Raw genomic sequence first — 26,340 nt, forward strand, 5'->3', positions numbered from 1 at the left:
CCTAAGAATCGAAATATCTCAAAGTTAGTGTATAGCTCACTTTAAATACCTCTCTGTCTCACTCTCTCTCGCACACGGGCCCTCTGGCAGGCAGGACTTGTCAGACCAGTGTGAGGTGATGTGAGGAAAGCTCTGCATATTGACGGCGATATATGCAAAAGCTGTAAATATTTATTCGAGCCCCAAAAAACAATACGTCATTTAGCCAGGCGTCTTCCGTCATCACATGCCAATATACCCATGGTCCGCTTCCAAAAACCTCTTCTGATGACAGATCTGGACTCTTAAGTATGTTATCCTTTGCATAGAAAGGGGTCCCTGGTTTGAATTACAGGCTTCATTGGTTTGAGAGAGACATTTGAACCAATGTGTATTCTTACACACACATACAACTCAGAGGGAAAACATTTAGATGGCAGAATACTGGAATACTGGAATCCAGAGTGCCAATACCAGATTGATCAGATTAAAGCATGTTGCTAATGAAAAGCATGTTGCTACCTAAACCTAAATAAACTACCGAGACATCCCATCTTTCAAACCCAATGTTTGCCGGGAGAAATGAAAAGCATCTATATATCATATGGATTGACCCTCAATCCAATTTATGAAGCCTACAGGACACGCTCTAAGTCTCTCTCCAACGTCCCCCAATGCCCCTCATACATGTTCCAAGAGGCCCTATGTGATTATTAGAGAAGAGGTGGAGATATTTCTCCCCTTGGCCATCGATGACTTATCATGACTCTCATGGTGTGAAAGCCACCCCGACAACGATGCTGTGTACACTCCCCTTAGCCGCCAAGGAAGCATTATTTATTGGTCGGCATCCGTACGGCTGTCAAAGCATCACTGCTATTACTGATCATCCTCCCAAATGACTTATCAATAAAGTGGGCCAGCCGGCTAATATATCTCTATGGCTCTGTCAATACGAAGATCCACGTCTCGGCTTGAAAGGATGGAGGCTCAATGATAAGGTGATGGATGCAGCACTCTTTACCTCTCCTGCCCTCTCTCTTTTTTTTACAACTCTGAGGCACAATGTCGATTTCGCTCTTCCCAGTCACATAATATAATGTACCTCTGTCAAGTTATATTTGCTGAGCAAGTGTGAACCGCGAACCCTTCAAACAGCACTATTATTCTCCTGAAGAGAACAATCCACTTCCAATAAGCAAGAAGTGTTAATTTAGCTTGTCAGTGTATTTGGTGTATATTTAGTTGTGGAATATTAGCCGAATAAGACAGACAGAGCCTTCAGAAAGTATTCACACCCCTTTACTATTTCCACACTTTATGTTACAGCCTGAATAAAACATTTATTAAACTGAGATTTTGTGTCACTGATCGACACACAATACCCCATAATGTCAAAGCGGAATTTTGTTTGTATTTTTTATATTTTTCATTAATAAATGTCATGAGTCAATAAGTATTCAACCCCTTTACTATGGCAAGGCTAAATAAGTTCAGTAGTAAAAATGTGCTTAACAAATCGCATAATAAGTTGCATGGACTCATTCCGTGTTCAATAATAGTGGTTAACATAATTTCATTTTTTTTTATGACTGCCCCATCTCTGTACCCCACACAGTTATCTGTAAGGTCCCTCAATTGAATAGTGAATTTCAAGCACAGATTCAACGACAAAGAACAGAGAGGTTTTTCAAATTCTTGCAAAGAAGGGTACCGACTGGTAGATCTGTAAACATGTAAAAAGCAGACACTGAATATCCCTTTGAGCATGGTGACGTTATTAATTAAGCTTTGGATTGTGTTTTTTAAATGATTTTAAAACAGTTACAGAGTTTAATGGTTGTGATATGAGAAAACTGAGGATGGATCAACAACATTGTAGATACTCCACAAAACTAACCTAAATTATAGATTGAAAAAGAAGGAAGCCTGTTGTAGCGCTCGTCGTTAGAAGGAGAAGTGGACCAAGGCGCAGCGTGGTGAGTGTTCATGATACTTTATTTCACGAGACAATCAAACAAGAAAAACCAAACGCAACAAAAACGAAAGCGAACAGTTCCGTCAGGCTCAGATGCTAAACAGAAAACATCCTCCCACAAACACAGGTGGAAAACAGGCTGCCTAAGTATGATTCCCAATCTGAGACAATGATAGACAGCTGCCTCTGATTGGAAACCACACTGGCCCAAAAACAAAGAAACAAAAAACATAGACTTCCCCACCCGAGTCACACCCTGACCTAACCAAACATAGAGAATAATAAGGATCTCTACAGTCAGGGCGTGACACCTGTACAGAATAATAATACCCGAAAACATGCATCCTGTTTGCAACAAGGCACTAAAGTAATACTGCAAAAAATGTGGCAAGGAAATTAACTTTTTGGTCTGAATACAAAGCGTTATGTTTGGGGCAAATCCAACAAAACACATTACTGAGTACCCCTCTTCATATTTTAAAGCATGGTGGTGGCTGCATCATGTTATGGGTTTGCTTGTCATCGGCAAGGACAAAGGAGTTCTTTTTAGGATAAAAAGAAACGGAAAACAGCAATAAGCACAGGCACAATCTTAGAGGAAAAGCTCGTTCAGTCTGTTTTCCACCAGACACTGGGTGACAAATTCACCTTTCAGAAGGACAGTAACCTAAAACACAAGGTCTATTCTACACTGGAGTTGCTTAGCATTGAATGTTCCTGAGTAGCCTAGTTATACTTTTTACTTAAATCGACATGGAAATCTATGGCAAGACTTGAATATGTTTGTCTAGCAATGATCAACAATCAACTTGAAAGAGCTTGAAGAATTTTAAGAATAATGGCCAAATATTATACAATCCAGGTGTGCAAAGCTCTTAGAGACTTAACCAGAAAGACACATCTGTAATCGCCACCAAAGGTTATTCCACAAATAATTGACTCAGTGGTGTGAATACTTACGTAAATGTGATATGTCTGTATTTCATTGTCAATAAATGTGCAAGAATGTATAAAAACATGGTTTCATTATGGGGTATTGTGTGTAGATGGGTGAGAAGAAATTACCGGCTGTAACAAGTATACTAAGTCAAGGGGTATGAACACTTTCTGAAGGCACTGTACATCTTATGTTGCTTGTATGGATAATATTTAGATACAAATCATACAGTACTGCACATTGAAATGATGAGGCAAATCATCCCAGGTTTTATTGAAAAGCTCCCGTAATATATTTTATTGTGACATTTGCCCGAGCATAAATCATGGGAACTCTTAAAGGACTCCAGGGTCATTGCTCATAGCGTAAACATGCATTTTGTGTTTGAAAAGTGGCTGTGAAGTCCCTACACAATGGCACCATGTGTTCACCTGCCAAATACCCTTTGTGTTTCCACTCTCCCAAGGTTTCAGTTCCGCCAACTAACACCCACCCCATCCCGATACATTGAGTAATAACGTTGTTAGCTTTAGCCCCAACGTGATAAGTGTTGAACCAATCTCTGATCTCTCTCACCTTTGTGTTGGGCCTAGACAATAAGACTAGTGCCATCCTCTGCCACGGTCTGTATGCCTTCAACACATTCGACTGACAGCCAAAGTCTAAGACGTTGATAAGGCCGTAATATGGAATCAAACAATGCTAAGCTGTGAGCCATTCTTTTAATTGCCCCCCTTCCTCCCTATCAATAGCTGCGGAGCATTTTGCTATCAGGGCTGCCTTGATGTTTGCCTTGGCAGACGGCTTCAAGTCCTCAGCTTATTAAAGTCCTCATAAATATATTCTATCAGATCGCCGCCTAGCTTCCTGGTATTTAGCAGGGAGGATTTCCCTCCCTTTTTCACCGTGTTCTTTCTTGAGCAGGCTCATTGTTGAAATATGTTTTAAGTAGTGATAGAGCAGCGACTTGTTTTGTGTCGGCTCCCTCGTCGTATCGTTGTTGGGAAGTCCCAAAATAGACCCTTTACACCCTGCTGAGGACAAATGACCCGGGAACACAAACTGAGTCCAAAAAGTCAGATAGTATCTTTACTCAAACAAGATTCAGCTGATTCTGGAGCGAGAACAATAGTGAGAGAGTGAGAAAGAGAGAGGAAGTGAGAGAGCAGGAGGGAGAAAGGGAAAACCTGTTTTTGCACGAGGGCTAACAATGGGATTTCATTTGAAAAAACTGCAGACTAGTAATATTTGTCTTGAAGCGTGTCGGCTGTGAAGGGTTGAGAGAGGCTGGTGCTGGAGATAGTCACAGTGATTGATTTTCTGTGATTTGACATGCTAGTGAAAGGCTCTGTATATGCTGAGTGTACAAAACATTTAAAACACCTTCCATGGTATAGACTGCACAGAAGGTTGGTGGCACCTTAATTAATTGAGGAGGACGGGCTTGTGGTAGTGGCTGGACCGGAATGAGTGGAATGGTATCAAATACATTAAACACATAGTTTCCATGTGTTGGATGCGATTCCATTTACTCCGTTCCAGGCATTATTATGAGCCCTTCTCCCCTCAGCAGCCTCCACTGATCGACTGTCCTGGTGAATCCAGGTGAAATCTATGCTCCCTTAATGATGTCACTTGTTAAATCCACCAATTAGTGTAGATGAAGGGGAGGAGACAGGTTAAAACCTCTTACATCTACACGTTCCGCTAGCGGAACGTCTGCTCCAATATCCAATGATGGGCGGGGCGCGAAATACAAACTCCTCTAAAATCCGAAAACTTCCATTTTTCAAACATATGACTATTTTACAGCTATTTAAAGACAAGACTCTCCTTTATCTAACCACACTGTCCGATTTCAAAAAGGCTTTACAGCGAAAGCAAAACATTAGATTATGTCAGCAGAGTACCCAGCCAGAAATAATCAGACACCCATTTTTCAAGCTAGCATATCATGTCACATAAACCCAAACCATAGCTAAATGCAGCACTAACCTTTTATGATCTTCATCAGATGACACACCTAGGACATTATGTTATACAATACATGCATGTCTGTTCAATCAAGTTCATATTTATATCAAAAACCAGCTTTTTACATTAGCATGTGACGTTCAGAACTAGCATTCCCACCGAACACTTCCGGTGATTTTACTAAATTACTGACGATAAACGTTCACAAAAAGCATAACAATTATTTTAAGAATTATAGATACAGAACTCCTCTATGCACTCGATATGTCCGATTTTAAAATAGCTTTTCGGATGAAGCACATTTTGCAATAATCTAAGTACATAGCCCGGCATCACAGGGCTAGCTATTTAGACACCCAAACAGTTTAGCCTTCACCAAAATCACATTTCCTATAAGAAAAATGTTCTTACCTTGCTTGTTCTTCGTCAGAATACACTGCCAGGACTTCTACTTCAATAACAAATGTAGGTTTGGTCCCAAATAATCCATCGTTATGTTCCATCAAGACGTTTTGTTCGTGCGTTCTAGACAGTATCCCAACGCTAAATCTCGGCCACGAGCATGACGCAGAATTTGACAAAAAAATTCGAAATATTCCATTACCGTACTTCGAAGCATGTCAACCGCTGTTTAAAACCAATTTTTATGCAATTTATCTCGTAGAGAAGCGATAATATTCCGACCGGGAATCTGCCTGTCTGTATACTGAGGGAAAAACCGAAAGCCGGGTGCGGGGCGGGTCGCGAGCGTAAGGCTTAGTCCATTGAGTGACCACTCAGCTTTTGCTCTCGTGTGCTTCAGCCAGGGCTTTGAATTACGTCATTCCTGTTTTTCCCGGGCTCTGAGACTTCATTGGAGACGTGGGAAGTGTCACGTAACAGCAGAGATCCCTTGTAATAGATAGAGAGAATCAACAAGGGCAAGAAATGTTCAAACAGGGTACTTCCTGAACAGAAGCATCTCAGGTTTTTGCCTGCCATAGGAGTTCTGTTATACTCACAGACACCATTCAAACAGTTTCAGAAACTGTGGCGTGTTTTCTCTCCAAAGCTAATAATTATATGCATATTCTAGTTTCTGGGCAGGACTAATAATCAGATTAAATCGGGTACGTTTTTTATCCAGCCGTGAAAATACTGCCCCCTAGCCATAAGAGGTTAAAGAATAATTTTTAAGCCTTGAAACAATTGAGGAATGGAATTTGCATGTATGCCATTCAGAGGGTGAATGGACAAAACAAAATATTTAAGTGCCTTTGAACAGAGTATGGTAGTAGATGCCAGGTGCACTGGTTTGTGTCAAGAACTGCAATGCTGCTGGGTTTTTCACGCTCAACAGTTTCCTGTGTGTATCAAGAATGATCCACCACCCAAAGGACATCCAGCCAACTTGGCACAACTGTGGGAAGCATTTACCATTCCAGGGTTTTACTTGCTATATTGTATTTACTTCGCCACCATGGCCTTTTTTTTGCCTTTACCTCCCTTATCTCACCTCATTTGCTCACATTGTATATCGACTTATTTTTCTACTGTATTATTGACTGTATGTTTGTTTTACTCCATGTGTAACTTTGTGTTGTTGTATGTGTTGAACTGCTTTGCTTTATCTTGGCCAGGTCGCAGTTGTAAATGAGAACTTGTTCTCAACTTGCCTACCTGGTTAAATAAAGGTTAAATAAATAAAATAAAAAATTAAATTGGAGTCAGCATGGGCCAGCCTCCCTGTGGAATGCTTTTTACACCTTGTAGAGTCCATGCCCCAATGGATTTTGAGGCTGTTCTGAGGGCAAAAGGAGCGGTGCAACTCAATATCAGTGTAGTTCTTTGTATTTTTGTGTGGCTCCCCTAACTCCGTGTGTGTAGACTTTGAAATCAGAGTGGAGGGCCCTTTAGAGAGCAGTTTAGATGGCAGAGCAGTGAAAAACAGTGGTTGTTTTCTTTCTTTCTCTCGCAGGCAAGTTTATTATGCAACTCGCAAATGCGCTGCGCACAACCGCATCCGCACTAATCTATACGTCAAGAAATCAATAATGTCCCGGGCAATGCTACAATTAACTGTTGTCAGGGTGCCAGCATCCAAGAAAGTTCTCATTAACTGTCCATTTTGTGGCATTCTTGGTGTGGCTCCTGTAGACAATGGGTTGTCAGTCTGTCGATTCAAAAGGCCTTGAGGTCTGTTTGCTGGTGGTTTTTTATTATGGAAACTTGCGGCTTCTTGCACCCATAACCGTCCATTGGCCGTGTTCCTATATTGCCTCATATTATCCAGACTTAATGAGAATTGTTTTTGGCAATAAGTGCCAACATTTTCCTACAGCGAAACTCTGAAAGTGGTCTCTCTTTTTCTGTTGCTGTACCACTCTATTTTTACTCTACCACTTCTGTACAGCTGGACTTGCAATGAGTAGAGTTTTGATTGTGTCTTGCAATATGGTAAGGGCTTATTCTCAAAGGTTTGCTGAAGTTTTGAATGCAAACAACCACATGTGCTCTGAGGGGTAGAGAAAATAAAAATCAAATACGTTGCTCGTAGTTCTGAAAATTACTGTGCCCGATTTCCTGCGACCTGCTGGCAACGATGTGGGGCTGTAACAACACATCCGGCCTATTCGCTACGTTTTATTTTGTGTGCTCAATCTACACGGTGTGTCACTGCGAATTATGCTAAAGTGGCAGTGAAACAGCTACATTTGTAGTCGTACAAAAGACACACACGCCTTAAAGAGGGCTTTTGTGCCCAGATACACTCCTTCCATTGTCTGCATGACACCATCAATAATTGTTGTAGTTTGCCATAGTTTCTTTGCTTGTCATGTCCATAAGGAACATTAACAAGTTAGTGCAAGTTAGCTTAGCGCAGATAGGACAACAAGGGTAGGGGAGAGTGGGGTAAGTTGAGCCAAAAAGGTAAGTTGAGCCACCCTTGTTTCTATGAAACCTTAGGTCCCCAAAAAAGATTTTCTCCAAGTCAAATGAATTTATTGTGTTTGAGTTTTCATGATTTACATTGTAGTCATTTAGCAGACGCTCTTATCCAGAGCCACTTACAGTAGTGAATGCCTACCTTTCATACATTTTTTTCCCATACTGGTCCCCCATGGGAATCAAACCCACAACCCTGGCGTTGCAAACACCATGCTCTACCAACTGAGCCACACGGGACCTCTTGTATCTAATCCGAAGTAGATTATCTAAGGGGTCTTCATAAGCTTGAACATGAGGTCATAAACCTAGCATGAAAGTGCATCCTTGTAGCTGTGGCTAATAAAGTCAAAATGTTTGCCTTGGGTTAAGTTGAGCCAATGGCAAGTTGAGCAAATTTAAGTGTTTTCTTTACAGGGCGTAATGCAAGTAATGTAATGTAATATCGCTGGGATTTGAGATAACAACAGGGCCGATAATAAAAGTGTTTAGAAAAGTACAAAGTGTTTGTTAGGTGTTTAGACTGTGTTAATGTGCTTAAAATAATTAAGACAAATCAATTGTGATTGTGTTCATAGACATGGTTCTAAAAATGTAGAAAAAAAGGTGCTATCTAGAACCTAAAAGGAAGAACCCTTTTTAGTTACAGGTGCAATGCTTGGTGCCACTTAGAATCTTTCCAGAGAGGGCTCTACATGAAACCCAAACGGGTTCTACCTGGAAGCAAAAAGGGTCCTACCTGGAACAGAAATGGATTATCCTATGGGAATAGCAGAAAAACCCTTTTGGAATGCTTTTTTTGAAGAGTGTAGTGCTAATATTTCATTTAGTACAGAAACTTGTACTGTATTGTACTGTACTGGCTTAACTTATCCTGCGGCTCAACTTACCTTATACCATATTTTGGACAAGCTATGTTTTCAAAACTGTAATGTTTACATAAATCTTGATTTGTTTCCAAGGATACACAACATCCTGAATTATATGTAGATATCTTTGTTAGAAAGAATACTATATTTCCCTTGACAGAGTGATGCTGAATTGAAATCATTTTTCAACTTACCCCACCCTACCCTACAATTTTAAACAGTTCTGTCAAGGGATCCAGAAATAAGCACTCCTCTGTTTTGAGTGTTCCATCTGACATGGAGAAAAGTGACTTTGAAACGTAAGTGACTTTAAAACGTTAGTGACACAGGACAATAAATCATATGTTGGTATTAGTCAGGGTGACCAGTCTCCTTTTCCCTTCTAATTAATAGGATATTTATTTGCTCGGTGGGGTCTCTGTAAGGCTGAGGAGTGTGTGTGTGTGTGTGCGCACTGGGTGAAAAGGGTCAATATCAGAGGATATCTGTATCGATATATGTCTGGATATCTGACATGTTATTAGATATAAGGAGTGGACATGCTCCAGGTACACATGTCCTTAAGTTCATATATGGAGTTAGGATATTCTCTTTTAATGGCCAGTTTCTACATGCATCCAATCTGGACCTCAGAAATCTCCCTGCTACCGTATGAGTTCAGGGAGATATCTGGGGTGAGATATGTACAAGACACGCACCTGATGCTCGTGCACCTGCTTACGTATTTGTAAAATATTCTAACTCCGGAAAGGGTATGTGTCAACATGCTGACATATCTAAGCCTTTATACTTAGGCATGAACGAATCCACATACTTTCAGAAATGTATCATATCTGTCGTAATTACTTTATAATTTATATATCTGTATTTCTAAAAATGCATAATTTCATTAGATATCCTTACCAGATATGTATTATTCATCCTCGTATGTGTTATCAAAATGGGCTAAATCCAACTCATGATCAATGTCCTGCGGCCAAATTATTTTACCTGTTCAGGCGCCAAAAATCCTTGTGCTTCTTCACACGAAGGTGACATGTCAGAGCATAGATTTGCACCATATACAATTAATCCAAGTTGCTATTTCCAAAGCACATCTCTGCTATTTCTGTTTAAAAAATGCACCATAGCAATCCAGGGCTCCAATCACAACTCGTTTTCTGTGAAGTTGCAAACGTAAGCCAATCTTTGCTAAAAACAGAAAATAAAACAGAAAATAAAAGTTGCATACCCTCAATACCCCTGCCTGCCCTGTTTGTTATGGATTATGGATGTGATGGATGCAGCGGCAGTCCCTCGCAGTCCAGGCCCAACTTAGTGGTAATATTGGTCTGTGATCCACTCCGACCTGTTAATGCATATATCATGAATCAAATCAAATATTGTCATTTCACATAGCCACACCACAAGACAGCTACTCTACCTGCTTCATTCATGATGAGAAAACTAATTGGAACAAGCTAGCCAGTTAGTACGTGATTCTTGTTGTTTGGCTACCAGTTACAGTGCTTTTATCTTGCAGTTTGCACACGACTTTATGCACAGGGAATGCAAAAATTATAGCTAGTCTGGAAAAATGATATGGATTGAAAATTTGTCAAATTATTGAAGACATTCAAAACTCAAATAAGCATCAGATTTTGTCCTTATTTAGCATATCAAAAATCATATCAAGATCCTGATAAGGACCTCCGTCAAGAGCATTTACTATCCTGAACAAGGATAGTAAAACAAACGTATCTCTGTCTGTCTGTCTGTCTGTCTGTCTGTCTGTCTGTCTGTCTGTCTGTCTGTCTGTCTGTCTGTCTGTCTGTCTGTCTGTCTGTCTGTCTGTCTGTCTGTCTGTCTGTCTGTCTGTCTGTCTGTCTGTCTGTCTGCAGGAGCTGAGTGAGAGAGACAGCCTTGGGCCTAGCACATCACACCTATAACCCCATATGTTAAAGGGCAGGAGACTCTATTGATGACTGCTCTGAAGAGTACACACCAACTTCAACTGAGATGTTTTGATATTTACAGCTTCAATTCATTTAAGGCAGCTTGTTTTCGAAGTTCAATGCAAGACGAGAACAAAATGTATTTTTTTGTAACATTTTGTCATCTTGCAATTTTGAGAGCACCAGCAGAGAAAGAGGAGGATGAGGAGGGAATGAGTGTCTAACCCAAAAGCTGAAAACCATTAAAGCAGTAACCGCTTGTGCCTGTTTGCATGTTTCAGTTTCAGGTTACACAATTTGATACATCCACATATTTGTGTTTGGCGTGTCTATAGGGTGGTGGGGAGAGTGAGGGAACTCGGGCCTAACTCTGTTGGAGTGCTTGATACTGTCTTGCAGACCCAGTCATGTTGTTGCTTTGTGAACTATTATTGCTGGCCACATATTACCATAGAGGAAAAGCCCTCCTCTCTCTTTTGTCTATCCTCTTCCTCCTTTCTCTCTCCCTCTCTTTCTCCTCTTGCTCTTTATCTATCCTCTATTTCTTTTTTCTCTATCTTCTCTCCTCCTTCTCCATCCTCTTCTCTCAGTCTCTGTCTCTCTCTCTCTCTCTGTTATCTGTGCCCATCACTCTAAGGACTATTGTCAGAGCACGGAGCACAAGCTGAACAGGATGGCCCGGAATGTGAAAGAAGGTTCTTATCAGCAACACCACCACCACACACAGAAACATGCAGCAACACACACAGGCCACCGAGCCAGCTCCATCTTTTCTCTTCTCTCTCTCTCTCTCTCTCTCTCTCTCTCTGGCTGGCTCTGGCATTCCCGAAAGCAGTGCCCCTGAGTAGTGTAACAGCCATTTATAATCACACACAAAGTGTGTATTTGGATGCTGGTGTACATGTGTAATGGGCCAAGAGGGCTTATGAGTTGCACATGGGCTGCGGCGGACCAAATACAAAGACCTTGTAGTCACTCAGTTTAGATTTCTGAGACCACGCTTGTTTAAAATAGTGTCATTTAAATGCGCCGCCAGCCCATGTGATTTTGTTTTTACGACGGGATGGCTTTGACAAGGCTGAGGATTAAATTATAGATGTAAGTAGCGTAAGTGTACTCTTGTAAGTATCTGTGTTGTAATTGCTTCCATTCAGTGTGCTGGGAGATCCACTGATAGCTTAATGGTGGGAACCACAGCTCTGGTGCACAGCACTGTCTGTCTGTCTGCAGCATATATGGATGAGTCTGAAATACAGACTTGTGAAATGGCATGCTATTCACTGAAGTGGCACATCTGAAATGGCATGCTATTCACTGAAGTGGCACATCTGAAATGGCATCCTATTCACTGAAGTGGCACATCTGAAATGGCATCTTTTTCACTGAAGTGGCACATCTGAAATGGCATCCTATTCACTGAAGTGGCACATCTGAAATGGCATCCTTTTCACTGAAGTGGCACATCTGAAATGGCATCCTATTCACTGAAGTGGCACATCTGAAATGGCACATCTGAAATGGCATCCTATTCACTGAAGTGGCACATCTGAAATGGGATCCTATTCACTGAAGTGGCACATCTGAAATGGCATCCTATTCACTGAAGTGGCACATCTGAAATGGCATCTTTTTCACTGAAGTGGCACATCTGAAATGGCATCCTATTCACTGAAGTGGCACATCTGAAATGGCATCCTTTTCACTGAAGTGGCACATCTGAAATGGCACATCTGAAATGGCATGCTATTCACTGAAGTGGCACATCTGAAATGGCATCCTATTCACTGAAGTGGCACATCTGAAATGGCATCCTATTCACTGAAGAGGCACATCTGAAATGGCATCCTATTCTCTGAAATGGGACCCTGGTCAAAAGTAGTGCACTCTGCGGTGAATAGGGTGACATGTCGGACTCCCTTGGCAAAACATTTGAGACACTGAGGTCTATTGGCAATACTTGATCACATTTCCAATTTGATTTGGTCTTTATTTAAAGGCCAAGTGCAAAAACAAGATGTTTCTGTGCTTAATATATACAGTGTATCCACACTGTGAGGTTGGAATAATACTGTGAGATTGTGAAAGTGATAATAATTCCCCTTTAGTGTACGAGCTGTTTGAAAAGACCGCCTGACATTTCAACCTGTTTTGGCCGGCCTGGTGACATCACCAGGGAATAAATGAGTTAATAGACCAATAAGAAAGAGACTTCCAGACCTCTCTGCCGATAACAGCTAGTTTTCAGTTTTCCCCTCCCCACTCAGACCACTCCCAGACAGTTGTAGAAAAATTCTTGCTTGGGAAATTGCTTTTGCAAGGTACTAAATTGTTACCCAGAAATGATTTGATATTGAGATACAAACGGCTGCATTGGGCTTTTAACCATGTGAGATCTCTTTCAAGTCTCTTTCAATGGAGCCCTGGATGGTCAAGAGGCAGTGTCAGAACCATGCTCACACATTATACATCGACAAAACAATTACTATTAAACCATAAGAGACTTGGAGATTTACAGTTAGTGATGTACTTAACGATTTTTTACAATCCAATGTGTGAGAAATCGAGCTCTCGCTGTCACGTCCTGACCAGTATAGGGGTTATTTGTTATTGTAGTTTGGTCAGGACGTGGCAGAGGGTATTTGTTTTATGTGGTTCGGTTTGGTGGTTTGTTTAGAAGGGTGTTTGATTTATTATTTCCGGGTTTTGGGTTATGTTCTATGTTTTTGTATTTCTATGTTCTTTCTAGTTTAGTATTTTCTATGTTAGGTAATTGGGTGTTGGACTCTCAATTGGAGGCAGGTGTTTGTAGTTGCCTTTGATTGAGAGTCCTATATTTAGGGATGTGTTTTGTTTGTTAATTGTGTGTAGTTGTATTTCGCACTGCTAGTTGGCGTAGCCTGTGAAACTGTCGTCCTCGTGGTTTTTCTGTGTTCACATTTATTTAATAAATAATAATAATAATAATGATGAACATGCAACCCGCTGCGCCTTGGTCCTCTCTTCACGAAGACAGCTGTTACACTCGCTCCATTAGAACGAATGTGGCTAGGGTTGGGAAGAGTCACCCATGGAAAAAAGCGTGCCAATGTTTATGGAACCCCGATCCTGCTTTACCGTCCACACAGACCATAATCTCTCTTGGAGCAGGTCCATTCAACCTGATTCATAAAAGACTCAAACAATCACAGTTCCCCAGATCAGACTCCATATGAGATAACTGCTCGGAATACAGTTGCATATTCCTCCCCCGTTCCCCCTTCAAATCATCGAGGGGGACATTCAAAGAGAAATCAAGTTTAATATATGGGTACGTAATCACCGTGCAACCCCACACAAAACGCCCTCTGTTAGGAGGATATGGGGGAGCATAGAGCCAGTGGGGTTGGGTGGCGGGGGAGCATGAGAGATGGAGGTGTGTGTGTGTTCTTGTGTGTGTGCGTGCGCGTGTGTGTAATCGAAAATGCAGTCTACGTAATCCCCCAAATTAATAATTTATCATGAGAGGGCAATAAACAATAACTAGTAATGCTGCATAGTCCAAGAAAGATTAAAATCTCAACTTTCTGCTAAAAAAAAGAGTTAAATTGCTGAAGTGTAGTCACTTTTGAGGACACAAGCTCAAGTACACAGTACAAATATGATAACAATATGAAATGTTTTATATGATGCATTTCCTATTCAACAAAACTGTATGAATAAGGCTTGAAATGACTTTTTTTGCGTTCTAGATATAGCATGATCTAATTAGTAAAAGGCTAACTGTAAGATGTAACCTTCCAACTGTAAAATACATATTTATATGTTTAGTGTTAGACAAAATGTGCATATTTTCTAAAGGTCCCTCTTAATCAAAATGTCTGCCTGTATCGTTGTGAATGTCTCGTGGAGCTCTAGCTTGGCTTCCTGAAATCGTTAGGAACTCACCTTTCATCTCATATTAATACTGTCTGTCTATGACAAACAGAAAGTGTTTTTTGTTTAAAATTTATTCATTAGTCTTCCCTGTGGCTCAGTTGGTAGAGCATGGTGTTTGCAACGCCAGCATGGTGTGTGCAATGCCAGGGTTGTGGGTTCAATTCCCACGGGGGGCCAGTACAAAAACAAATACTAATAATAAAAAATATAAAAATGTATGAAATGTATCCATTCACTACTGTAAGTAGCTTTGGATAAGAGTGTCTGCTAAATGACTTAAATGTAAATTACTTTAAATGAATGGCTATAACTAGATCTCTAAATGTGCTCCCCTGCTGAGCTACGATGTAACAATTGCAGGCATGTGCTTTGTCAGTGGCTGTGATGTAGGGTTCAGCCAGGAAGAGGGACATCCCAGCTTCAAGTGGTTTCACATTTCACATGTGTCGCACAGGCTCAGCCATTTTGATCTACGTTGTCTACAGATAGATTTATAAGCTAAAATGTTGGTCGGAACCGGTACCAGAACCACACAGGACCCCAAAACAGGGGACCTTACATCTAAAAGGTTTTAATATGGGCCTGAGGGATGGGGTGGAGGTTGCTCCGTAACTTGAGTCCTTAGTCTTGTCGTAGGTCAATGGTATATGGAGTCCCCTGCCCATTAGGTCGCTACGGTCATGACTAGTGGAAGAAATTATGGTAGCGTTTGGTCAGATGTTGTTCAGAGCGCTGTGTCAATGTGTCATAGGAATGAGGAGGCTGTTATTTCTGTTGGAGTTGAGTGGTAAAATGTTTTGTTTGTTGTCTTCACAGCAGATGCTGAATGACCACGAGGTGATGTCCTCTCCGGAGAGCTGCATCAAAAAGGTAAGACATATAGAGATGTATTGCTGCTTTTTGTTTGGTCATAGAGGTGCGGACAGTGTCAACATACGCTGTCACACCTGAGGTCACCCTACTGTATATCGTTGTCGTCATTGTACACAGACACACACTGACACTTTGATACCACATACCTCCATCATTTCAGACGTGAAGTCCGTGTCAAACCACATATTATACATACAGGTATGTTCCCATTCATTGGGAATTGGAATACAGGCTGCCCAGCTTCCTATAACATGACCAGTAGATTGTCGTGCTGTGACTGTGAATGATGCAATGAGGAGTGTGTGTGTGTGAGAGAGAGAGGGAGAGAGATTCTCCATCATTGGTCTTTGTGTTGTCGATACGTCCTGTTGACCACGACACCAGCGGCCACATCTTTATGAGGTGATACATTTATTGAGAGGCGGGCCGTTGGCTTTTACGGCCAGTGTTGCCAGGTCACGGCGGAAAAGGGAGAGAGTTCAAGTATAAAGTTAATGGTGAAAGAACAATGGCTGGGGAGAGAAAGAAAGAAGAGAGGGAGGCACACTTGTTAGAAAAATCAATGGAAACCTATAGCGATGGTCCGGCCCATGCACTCCAGTCATGCATCCCAAATGGCATCCTAATCCCTATTTATCAGGGCCCATACGGCCCTGGTCAAAAGTAGAGCACTATATAGATTGGTTGGTTGTAAACAATATTTAGTCTCCAATTTTAATTAAAAACATAAATACATTTGCACAATGAGCACTTGTTGTCTCTCAAATACATAGTTACAGTTGTTGGTTAGCTAGCTAGCTAGCTATATTTTTTACATAGTAGCATTGACATGAAATCCGTCAAAACACCTCAAAACAAGACATGGTATCAATAAAAATATTAAACTAGCTGAAATGAGCAACGATTCCCCACGTGGCAGTTTATTGTCATTTTTGCAAGCCACCTGGCCATCCAGAATCACAATAACTTAGGATTCTCCACATGGCAGTTTATTGTCATTGTTGCAAGACCCCTGGCCATCCAGGATCACAATAGCTTACGATTCCCCACGTGGCAGTTTCTTGTCATTGTTGCAAGCCACCTGGCCATCCAGAATCACAATAACTTACGGACTTCGGCCCCATTAAGGTAGCACACTGTTTTCGTGACGTTGTCAGCTAACCCATCTATAGGGATAGTGTGCCCTTTGGGACTCATTCCAACTCTCTCTATACCTCAAAGAGTACATAGGATGAATAGGGTTTTAGGGGATTTTAGGGGCTACTCTGGGTTGGAGAGTGTCACTGGTCAGTGATATTTCAACTCGGCTTCACTCTAACGCCCCCCCCCCCCCCCCTCCCCTCCCCCCGGAGCTTGACTATTGCGATGCTGCCCCATGTCCATGTGATCCCTCTCTTTTTCAGTCTCCGTTTGGTGTCTAGGGAATATGACCCTCAGCTACTGTATGTGTGCTCTATGTACTTGACCCCTCATTTAAACCCGAAACCCGAAACATGAATCTATTTGTTTCATGATGAAGGGTCTTTCCAGTTGTCTTTAAAAACAAAATGCAATCCAATGTTTAGCTCTGGTCTCGTTGAGGAATTCGGAGGCTGCATTGGTCAATAAGGTCTTTCACTGCTTTTTCAAGTGACCACAGGTAGCTTTCAGTGTTGTGCCCGGCCACATATTCTTACAATTACGCTAACTTGACCACCTCCCCAATGGCAGGTCCTACACTGATGGTTAAGACGAACATACACGTGCGGAGATGCAGACAGGCACTCACATACACAGGCATGCGGACACACATATAGATACACACACACAGGGCTCCAGAGTGGCGCAGCGGTCTAAGGCACTGCATCTCAGTGCTGGAGGCGTCACTACAGACCCTGGTTCAGCGGTCTAAGACACTGCATCTGAGTGCTGGAGGCTTCACTACTGACCCTGGTTCAGCGGTCTAAGGCACTGCAACTCAGTGCTGGAGGCGTCACTACAGACCCTGGTTCCATTCCAGGCTGTATCACAACCAGCCGTGATTGGGAGTCCCATAGGTCGGTGCACAATTGTCCCAGCGTTGTCCGGGTTTGGCCTGGGTAGGCTGTCATTGTAAATAAGAACTGATTCTTAACTGACTTGCCTAGTTAAATAAAAAAAATATAAAGAAAAACACAAAAAGAGGCACACACACACTACAGCTATGTCTTACTGTACTTGGGAGGAAACCACTAACGCCGAACCCTAATTCTAACCTTAACCCTAAACCTAAGCCTAAAATAGACTTTTTACAAGTCATGGACCGGCAAAATGTCCTCATTTCTCTGAATTGTAGTTGGTTTACTATTCTTGTGAGGACTTCTGGTACTCATAAGGTAAACATGTCCACACATACACACTTCCTCTTACACAGTGAACTCCAATAGGACCGATTCACTCCTTTTCAGATCTGTAAGATATGTGCCTCAAGGCGATAGTGTGTGAATGACCACTAAAAAGTGATGTAGAATTTTCTTAATAGATTGAATTTATCTAGCGTATTTCCAGAATTTGACATTGTATGGGGGAAACTCAGACAAATACTGCCTGGTGGTGCATATTGTTTCTGTGCGCATCATAATGGCCCTATCCAAACCTCATTAAGCTCTGTGTCGTATCCAATGCTGTCACTTTGTGGTGATATCATTCATCTAGGTAGGCTAAATGATTTTGACATAACATAAGTCGTAAACCATATGTCACCATATCCTAATGGGAGAGGACATCAGTGTAGTATGCACACGTCCAAATTTGACTATAGAAGGGACTCTGCTCCCCTCTCCAGTCCATCCTCCATCCCTTTCCGTGGTGACCAGGAACCAGCAGGGGTCTTGTGGAGTCTCCGTCCCTCACTCCCTCTGGTCTTCTTCCCTGTCCCTGTCTGTGTACTCACAGAGAAGGACCTCGGACCATTGGAATGAAACCATGAGAGAGAGAGAGAGAGGGAGAGAGAGAGAGAGAGAGAAGAGGCTTTGGGCCCAGATAGACGGACTAGAACCCAAAATGGATAGATGAAGAGAGAGACTAGAATGAAAACAGAGGGAGCGATAAAAGAGGAAATAAGATGTTATTGTAGCTCCAAAGAGGCCTTGAGAAACGTGCTGAAGAGGCGCGAAAGCTAGGTAAAAGAGGGGGCTTCCATTCACTCCTCAGACTCTGAAGGAGGTGCGACTTTATCCCTCTCTTTCCCTCAACCTCTCTCTTTCCCTTTCTCTGTACCCTTTCTCCCTCCTGCTCTCGCTCTCTCTTCTTTCTCTCTCTTTGTGGTAGCATTAGATTAAATGGTGATGCCTATCATTGCAGGTCATTGATAGGATCAGCTGTGGCTGGGTTCTGGACAGTCCTACCGGTCTATCTATCTGTCTCTGTCTGTTTATCCCACCTGCCATTCACTGGCCCGGTCTCGGGGAAGCGTGTGTGTTTGTGTGTATGTCTGAGTGTGTCCATGTGTGTGTCAGTCAATCCCCCAAATAGAAAAGTGTCGCTGTCTTTTGAAAGCATTTTTAAACAGGTAAGCAGACAGTACTAAGACATGGACCCCTCATTCATTACAGTGCAGTCAATATTCTGTAATTGCTTTATGTCCCCTCCGATCCTCACCCCAAATGACACTATCTCTCTCTTTCTTTCTCTTTCTTTTACATTCCTTAGCACTATCTATTTCCATCCTTTCAACGGTGCAAGGATTGGGGTTTTTCTTTTTCATCAAGGGTTTTTTCTTTTTAAGGTGTGGATGGAAAAATAAAGCAGTGATATTTTTGCTATGTACATAGTAAGTCCTTTCTCTCTGTTTGTCTAAGATGATAGGTGCAAGCATAGTTCCCCAAAACGGGACTCTTGATGCTTTGAAGGGGGAGAGACAAACGACCTATCGCCTTCATTTGACAGGAACCCAAGCAGAAAAACGTTCCCCACTTTATTTGTCCGTCTGTATCGATAATAGCCACAGATATTACAGTGGGGAAAAAACCCATTATCCATTATGTGTGTTTGTGTTTAGGGGTTGTTATGAACTGTGTGACCCTTTAGTTGTTCTTTCCCAGTCTGTTCTGAAGGTTGAGTTTCCCCTAGTTGCTAGCTGGATTGGGAGTAAAATGTTTTTGGCTCTGGTTGGAAAAATGTTAGGGGGGTGAAGTGTTGGATGAGGATTAGCAGTGCCTGTGAGTGCCTGTGTGTGCTTGTGTGCATGCGTATGTGTGTGTTGCAGATCTCCAATTGTTTTCTATCGAGCCAGGGAGTTTAGTCTTTAAATGTGCTCTTTTAAATGCCCTTACATTTATAAAGGGACAGAAAGAACAGCATTACAGGTCACAGACGAGATTCGCTGCTCAGGGGCAATGCAGCCCGTAAAAAAAGCGATGATTGATTGATCATTGTGATAATTTGTTTTAAATTATCATCTGGAAGGATATTATAATCACTGCCACCCCTGCCGCACCACAGGGGCAGCCCATTTCCCATAATGTGTGGCCATCAAATATGCCCCCTGGTTACGAGTGGGTGGGGGGGTGATCTCCCCAGGGACGGCGGGCAGCTGATGAATGATGACCAAGAGGAGCTGGAAATCAGAGTAGAATAAACAGCCCGGAAAGACAGGAGGGACTGTTAACTATCTGTAGCAGGGAGGGAGAAAAGGCATTTATACGGCCACAGAGAAGCCAGGCCCATGGCCCCGAGGTGCCGACCGGAGGAGCTCGCAAGAATGTGGAGACCTCGTATAGACCATCATGATCCTCACATACACACACATGCATACATGCACACACATGGATACGTGCATGAACAAGTAAAAGTAAAAGTAGCCCTCTTAAGAAACAAATTAAGTAAGAATAAAAAAGTATCCTGTCAGAAAGCTACTTGTACTTATTACACATTTTGTTTGGTCAACATCGCAAAAAAGTTATGTTATGAAAACTTAGAACACTGAAGAGACCTTTCTACTGACTCTGAAAAACACCAAAAGAAAGATGCCCAGGGTCCCTGCTGATCTCCGTGAACATACCTTAGACATGCTGCAAGGAGGCATGAGGACTGCAAATGTGCCAGGGCAATAAATTGCAATGTCCGTACTGTGAGACGACTAAGACAGTGCTACAGGGAGACAGGACGGACAGTTGATCGTCCTTGCAGTGGCAGACCACGTGTAACAACACCTGCACAGGATCCGAACATCACACCTGCGGGACAGGTACAGGATGGCAACAACAACTGCCCGAGTTACACCAGGAACGCACAATGCCTCCATCAGTGCTCAGACTGTCCGCAATAGACTGAGAGAGGCTGGACTGAGAGCTTGTAGCCCTGTTGTAAGGCAGGTCCTCACCAGACATCACCGGCAACACTGACGAGTCGCGGTTTTGTTTCACCAGGGGTGATGGTTGGATTCGCGTTTATCGTCGAAGGATTGAGCGTTACACCGAAGCCTGTACTTTGGAGCAGGATCGATTTGGAGGTGGAGGGTCCGTCATGGTCGGTGGTGGGTGTCACAGCATCATCAGACTGAGCTTGTTTGCATTGCAGGCAATCTCAATGCTGTGCGTTACAGGGAAGACATCCTCCTCCCTCATGTGGTACCCTTCCTGCAGGCTCATCCTGACATGACCCTCCAGCATGACAATGCCACCATCCATACTGCTTGTTCTGTGCATGATTTCCTGCAAGACAGGAATGTCAGTGTTCTGCCATGGCCAGCGAAGAGCCCGGATCTTAATCCCATTGAGCATGTCTAGGACATGTTGGACTGGAGGGTGAGGGCTAGGGCCATTCCCCCCAGAAATTTCAGGTGCCTTGGTGGAAGAGCGGGGTAAAATCTCACAGCAAAAACTGGCAAATCTGGTGCAGTCCATGAGGAGATGCACTGCAGTACTTAATGCAGCTGGTGGCCACACCAGATACTGACTGTTAATTTTGATTTTGTCCTCCCCTTTGTTCAGGGATACATTATTCCATTTCTGTTAGTCACATGTCTGTGGAACTTGTTCAGTTTATGTCTCAGTTGTTGAATCTTGTTATGTTCATACAAATATTTACACATGTTAAGTTTGCTGAAAATAAACGCAGTTGACAGTGAGAGGACATTTCTTTTTTTGCTGAGTTTATGACAGCAAATAAAATTAACAATAACTTCATGCAATTGATTTAACATTAATATATTATTTTTGCCTGCCAGCACCATGCCCAGCACCACTTGTTGGCAGACCTCAGAGATAAACTCTCAGTAAGCTATTTTGACAGAAAAACTTGAAAAGCTATTTATGACATGGCATTCATGTGTATTTGCCCTTTAAAGGGATACTTCAGGCCAATAATAACAGTGCTAAATCCTCATAGACCTTCAGTCATTGTGCTAATGCTAGTTAGCATTGGCTCGTGAAACTACCTCTAACTTCCCTCATACTGGACACAGAGACATAAAAATGGTATCCATGGGTTCACTCTTGTCATGTCTTTGGGCACCATTAACTGAAGACATGTTTATCAAAATAACTCCCTGTAATTATTATCACACGATTAAACTGATTAATCGTTTAACTGTAATTAACTAGGAGATCGGGGCACCAAGGAAAATATTCAGATTACAAAGTTATAATTTTCCTAATTATATTATATTATATTATAGTATAGGCCGATTATCTTCTGATTTAAATAGTGTATTTTACCTCGCGTCCAGTCTCATTCCAAACGTCGTAAATTGTTGTATCTGCACGAACCCAGCCTTTACTAAATCATCCATACATCAACTGTCTTAAAATAATTTATTTACTAAACAAAGTAATTCACAGAAAGTATACAAACAGTAATTATCGTCACAAAGAATTGGTAGAGTAATGTGCCCTAGTGGGCTAAACAGGCATGGCTGGTGTCTTGTTAAAACAAAGGGTCATAAAGGGCAGCTGAGAAGACCCTACAGAGTTGATAAATATTAACAATTGATATGCTAATCCTTTGCACATGAACGCTCACTCATTCGGGAACAATTGCAATCAATATATATTTACGCTCAGTGTGTTGTCGGGATCCTTGTTGGATAGTTTTTGTCCTGTTGGAGAGTTTTTGTCCGCGTTCTCTCTCTCGCTCGGTTAGAATGGATATTTCAAAGCGACATTCATTAATGTCGTTATAGAATGGATGTTTCGTCGGTCTTCGCGTTCAATGATAGAATTTCTAGCTGCAGACTATTAATTAATATCAAAGACTTGTTATTATTCTGTCGGTATCGATAGTCTAAAAGTTTAACCACGTGGTATGGTTAAAATTAAGTAGAGGGATGCAGGGTCAAACCTATTGGCCAACTCGTAATGGAGTGGAGGCCTGGTCTGAAGGAAGAAACCCTGGGTGGGGGTTTTATTCGGAATGACAGAAAAAGGCTGTCTCATGATGCCAGGTCTTGTCTGTGTCCCTGGGGGCGTGCCGATGACTGAGTTAAGCTTTGAACAGAAATACAATTCTATCACATTAACATCAGTAAATAGCCTCTCAACATATTCCAAATAGCTTTAATCTTATTAAATCATTGTATACAACCATATAGATGCAAGTCCCATAGCTGAGGCTATTATATAAACCTTGGTATGGTAATATGGTACTATTGTCTCCAATGGGTATCACAAAATTGTACCAAGCAGACCAGTTCGTAGCTGGATTCTTCACCAATATTTTATACCTTCTCCAGAACATAAATGTCGTTCGGTTCCCCAATTCTGTGAGTTGGAAGAATTTCCTTTGTCTCTCTATGAAGGAAAAAAGGAAACCGCACACTGTTCTTGATAGTATCACTGGTATTTAACCTCTCTGGGCTAGGTGGCACCAAATCGTCCCACCTACGTAACAGCCAGTTGAATCCTGTGGCGCGATTTTCAAAACCTTTGAAACGCTATTACTTCAATTTCTCAAACATATGACTCTTTTACAGCTATTTAACCTCTCTAGTACATGTGGGACGAACTCGTCCCACCTACGTAACAGCCACTGAAATCCAGTGGCGCGATTTTTGAATCGTTAGAAATGCTATAACTTCAATTTCTCAAACATATGACTATTTCACAGCTATTTAAAGACAAGAATCTCGTTAATCTAACCCCACTGTCCGATTTCAAAAAGGCTTTACAACAAAAGCAAAACATTAGATTATGTTAGCAGAGTACCCAGCCAGAAAAAATCAGACACCCATTTTTCAAGCTAGCATATCATGTCACATAAACCCAAACCACAGCTAAATGCAGCACTAACCTTTTATAATCTTCATCAGATGACACACCTAGGACATTGTGTTATACAATACATGCATGTCTGTTCAATCAAGTTCATATTTATATCAAAAACCAGCTTTTTACATTAGCATGTGACGTTCAGAAAAAGCATAACCACCGCAAACTTCCGGTGAATTTACTAACAGTTTGCTAAATTACTCACGATAAACGTTCACAAAAAGCATAACAATTATTTTAAGAATTATAGATACATTACCCCTCTATGCACTCAATATGTCCGATTTTAAAATAGCTTTTCGGATGAAGCACATTTTGCAATAATCTAAGTACATAGCCCGGCATTACAGGGCTAGCTATTTAGATACCCACCCAGGTCAGCATCCACCAAAATCACATTTCCTATAAGAAAGATGTTCTTACCTTGCTTGTTCTTCATCAGAATACACTGCCAGGACTTCTACTTCAATAACAAATGTTGGTTTGGTCCCAAATAATCCATCGTTATATCCAAACAGCGACGTTTTGTTCGTGAGTTCTAGAATGCTTCTTCGCGGTGTCGCGCATGGCGCATTGGCGTGTCAAAAATGTCTAAATATTCCATTACCGTACTTCGAAGCATGTCAACCGCTGTTTAAAACCAATTTTTATGCCATTTATGTCGTAGAGAAGTGATAATATTCCGACCGGGAGTATGCATTGAGCCTAAACAGCCGAATAAAATTTCTCCTCAGAAGCGACTCATGCACGCGCATCATTGAAAGGTCCTCCGAGCATCCACTTACAAAAGGCGATAATATATTTCAACCTGAGGTTCCCTCGTAAACCTTCAGTTATTTCGCGGGCTCTGAGAGCCTATTGGAGCCCTGGGAATTGTCACGTTACAGCTAAGATCCTTACTTTTCAATAAAAAGAGGTAAGACGCACGACTCCTTGTCAGACAGGGTACTTCCTGCTTGAAACCTTGTCAGGTTTTTGCCTGCCATAGGAGTTCTGTTATACTCACAGACACCATTCAAACAGTTTTAGAAAATTCAGAGTGTTTTCTATCCAAACCTGAACAATAATATGCATATTCTAGCTTCTGAGTTGGTGTAGGAGGCAGTTAAAAATGGGAACATATTTTTTCCAAAATTCTCAATACTGCCCCCTATACCAAACAGGTTAAAGACAAGACTCTCGTTAATCTAACCACACTGTCCGATTTCAAAAAGGCTTTACAGCGAAAGCAAAACATTAGATTATGTCAGCAGAGTACCCAGCCAGAAATAATCAGACACCCATTTTTCAAGCTAGCATATAATGTCACAAATACCCAGAAGACAGCTAAATGCAGCACTAACCTTTGATGATCTTCATCAGATGACACACCTAGGACATTATGTTATACAATACATGCATGTTTTGTTCAATCAAGTTCATATTTATATCAAAAAACAGCTTTTTACATTAGCATGTGGCGTTCAGAACTAGCATACCCCCCGCAAACTTCCGGGGAATTTACTAACAAGTTACTAAATTACTCACGATAAACGTTCTAAAAAGCATAACAATTATTTTAAGAATTATAGATACAGAACTCCTCTATGCACTCGATATGTCCGATTTTAAAATAGCTTTTCGGATGAAGCACATTTTGCAATATTCTAAGTACATAGCCCAGCCATCACGGGCTAGCTATTTAGACACCCGGCAAGTTTAGCCTTCACCAAAATCATATTTACTATAAGAAAAATGGTCTTACCTTTCCTGTTCTTCATCAGAATGCACTCCCAGGACTTCTACTTCAATAACAAATGTAGGTTTGGTCCCAAATAATCCATCGTTATGTTCCATCAGCGACGTTTTGTTCGTGAGTTCTAGACACTATCCCAATGGTAAATCACGGTCGTGCGCATGGCGCATAACGTGACAAAAAAATTCTAAATATTCCATTACCGTACTTCGAAGCATGTCAACCGCTGTTTAAAATAAATTTTTATGCAATTTATCTCGTAGAAAAGCGATAATATTCCGACCGCGAATCTGCCTGTCTGTAAATAGAGGGAAAAACAGAAAGGCGCGGGCGGGCAGTGCCCACGCCTAAGCCCTTTGTCCTCTGATAGACCACTTAGCAAAAGTGCTCGTGTGTTTCAGCCAGGGCTTTGAATTACGTCATTCAGGTTTTTCCCGGGCTCTGAGAGCCCATTCGAGACGTGGGAAGTGTCACGTAACAGCAGAGACTTCCTTAGATTCCGTGCACCAGCTGTTGTTTACAAATATGCGCAGACCGCCCCCCCTCGTCTTACCGGAGTGTGCTGTTCTATCCTGCCGGTGCAGCGTGTATCCCGCTAGCTGAATATCCATGTCGCCGTTTTTGATGTCCCATTGGTAGGATATTCGTGATCGTACCTCGTCTAGTTTATTGTCCAACGATTGCACGTTGGCGAGTAATATTGATGTTAACGGCAGCTTTCCTAGTTGCCTTCTGCGGGTCCGGACGAGGCATCCGGCTCTTCTTCCTCTGCGTTGCTTCCTTTTGCGAATATTTGGGATGGTCAGACAGGGTACTTCCTGTACAGAAACTTCTCACGTTTTGGCCTGCCAAATGAGTTCTGTTATACTCACAGACACCATTCAAACAGTTTTAGAAACTTCGGAGTGTTTTCTATCTAATAATTATATGCATATTCTAGTTTCTGGGCAGGACTAATAATCAGATTAAATCGGGTACGTTTTTTATCCAGCCGGG

General features: G+C 41.8%; 1 protein-coding gene across 5 annotated transcripts in view; it reads left to right on the forward strand.

Moving 5' to 3' along the window:
* The window catches only part of LOC115168976 (histone-lysine N-methyltransferase PRDM16), a 384,212-nt gene that overhangs the window by 130,308 nt on the left and 227,564 nt on the right, over positions 1–26,340 (forward strand). For all 5 annotated transcript variants that reach the window (XM_029724556.1, XM_029724560.1, XM_029724561.1 and 2 more), the window contains one exon: positions 15,328–15,381. In XM_029724556.1, the coding sequence (XP_029580416.1) occupies positions 15,328–15,381 (54 nt within the window). The remainder of the gene's footprint in view (positions 1–15,327; positions 15,382–26,340) is intronic.

The sequence above is a fragment of the Salmo trutta genome, chromosome 30 (genome assembly GCF_901001165.1).
Source record: "Salmo trutta chromosome 30, fSalTru1.1, whole genome shotgun sequence".
Lineage (NCBI taxonomy): Eukaryota > Metazoa > Chordata > Actinopteri > Salmoniformes > Salmonidae > Salmo > Salmo trutta.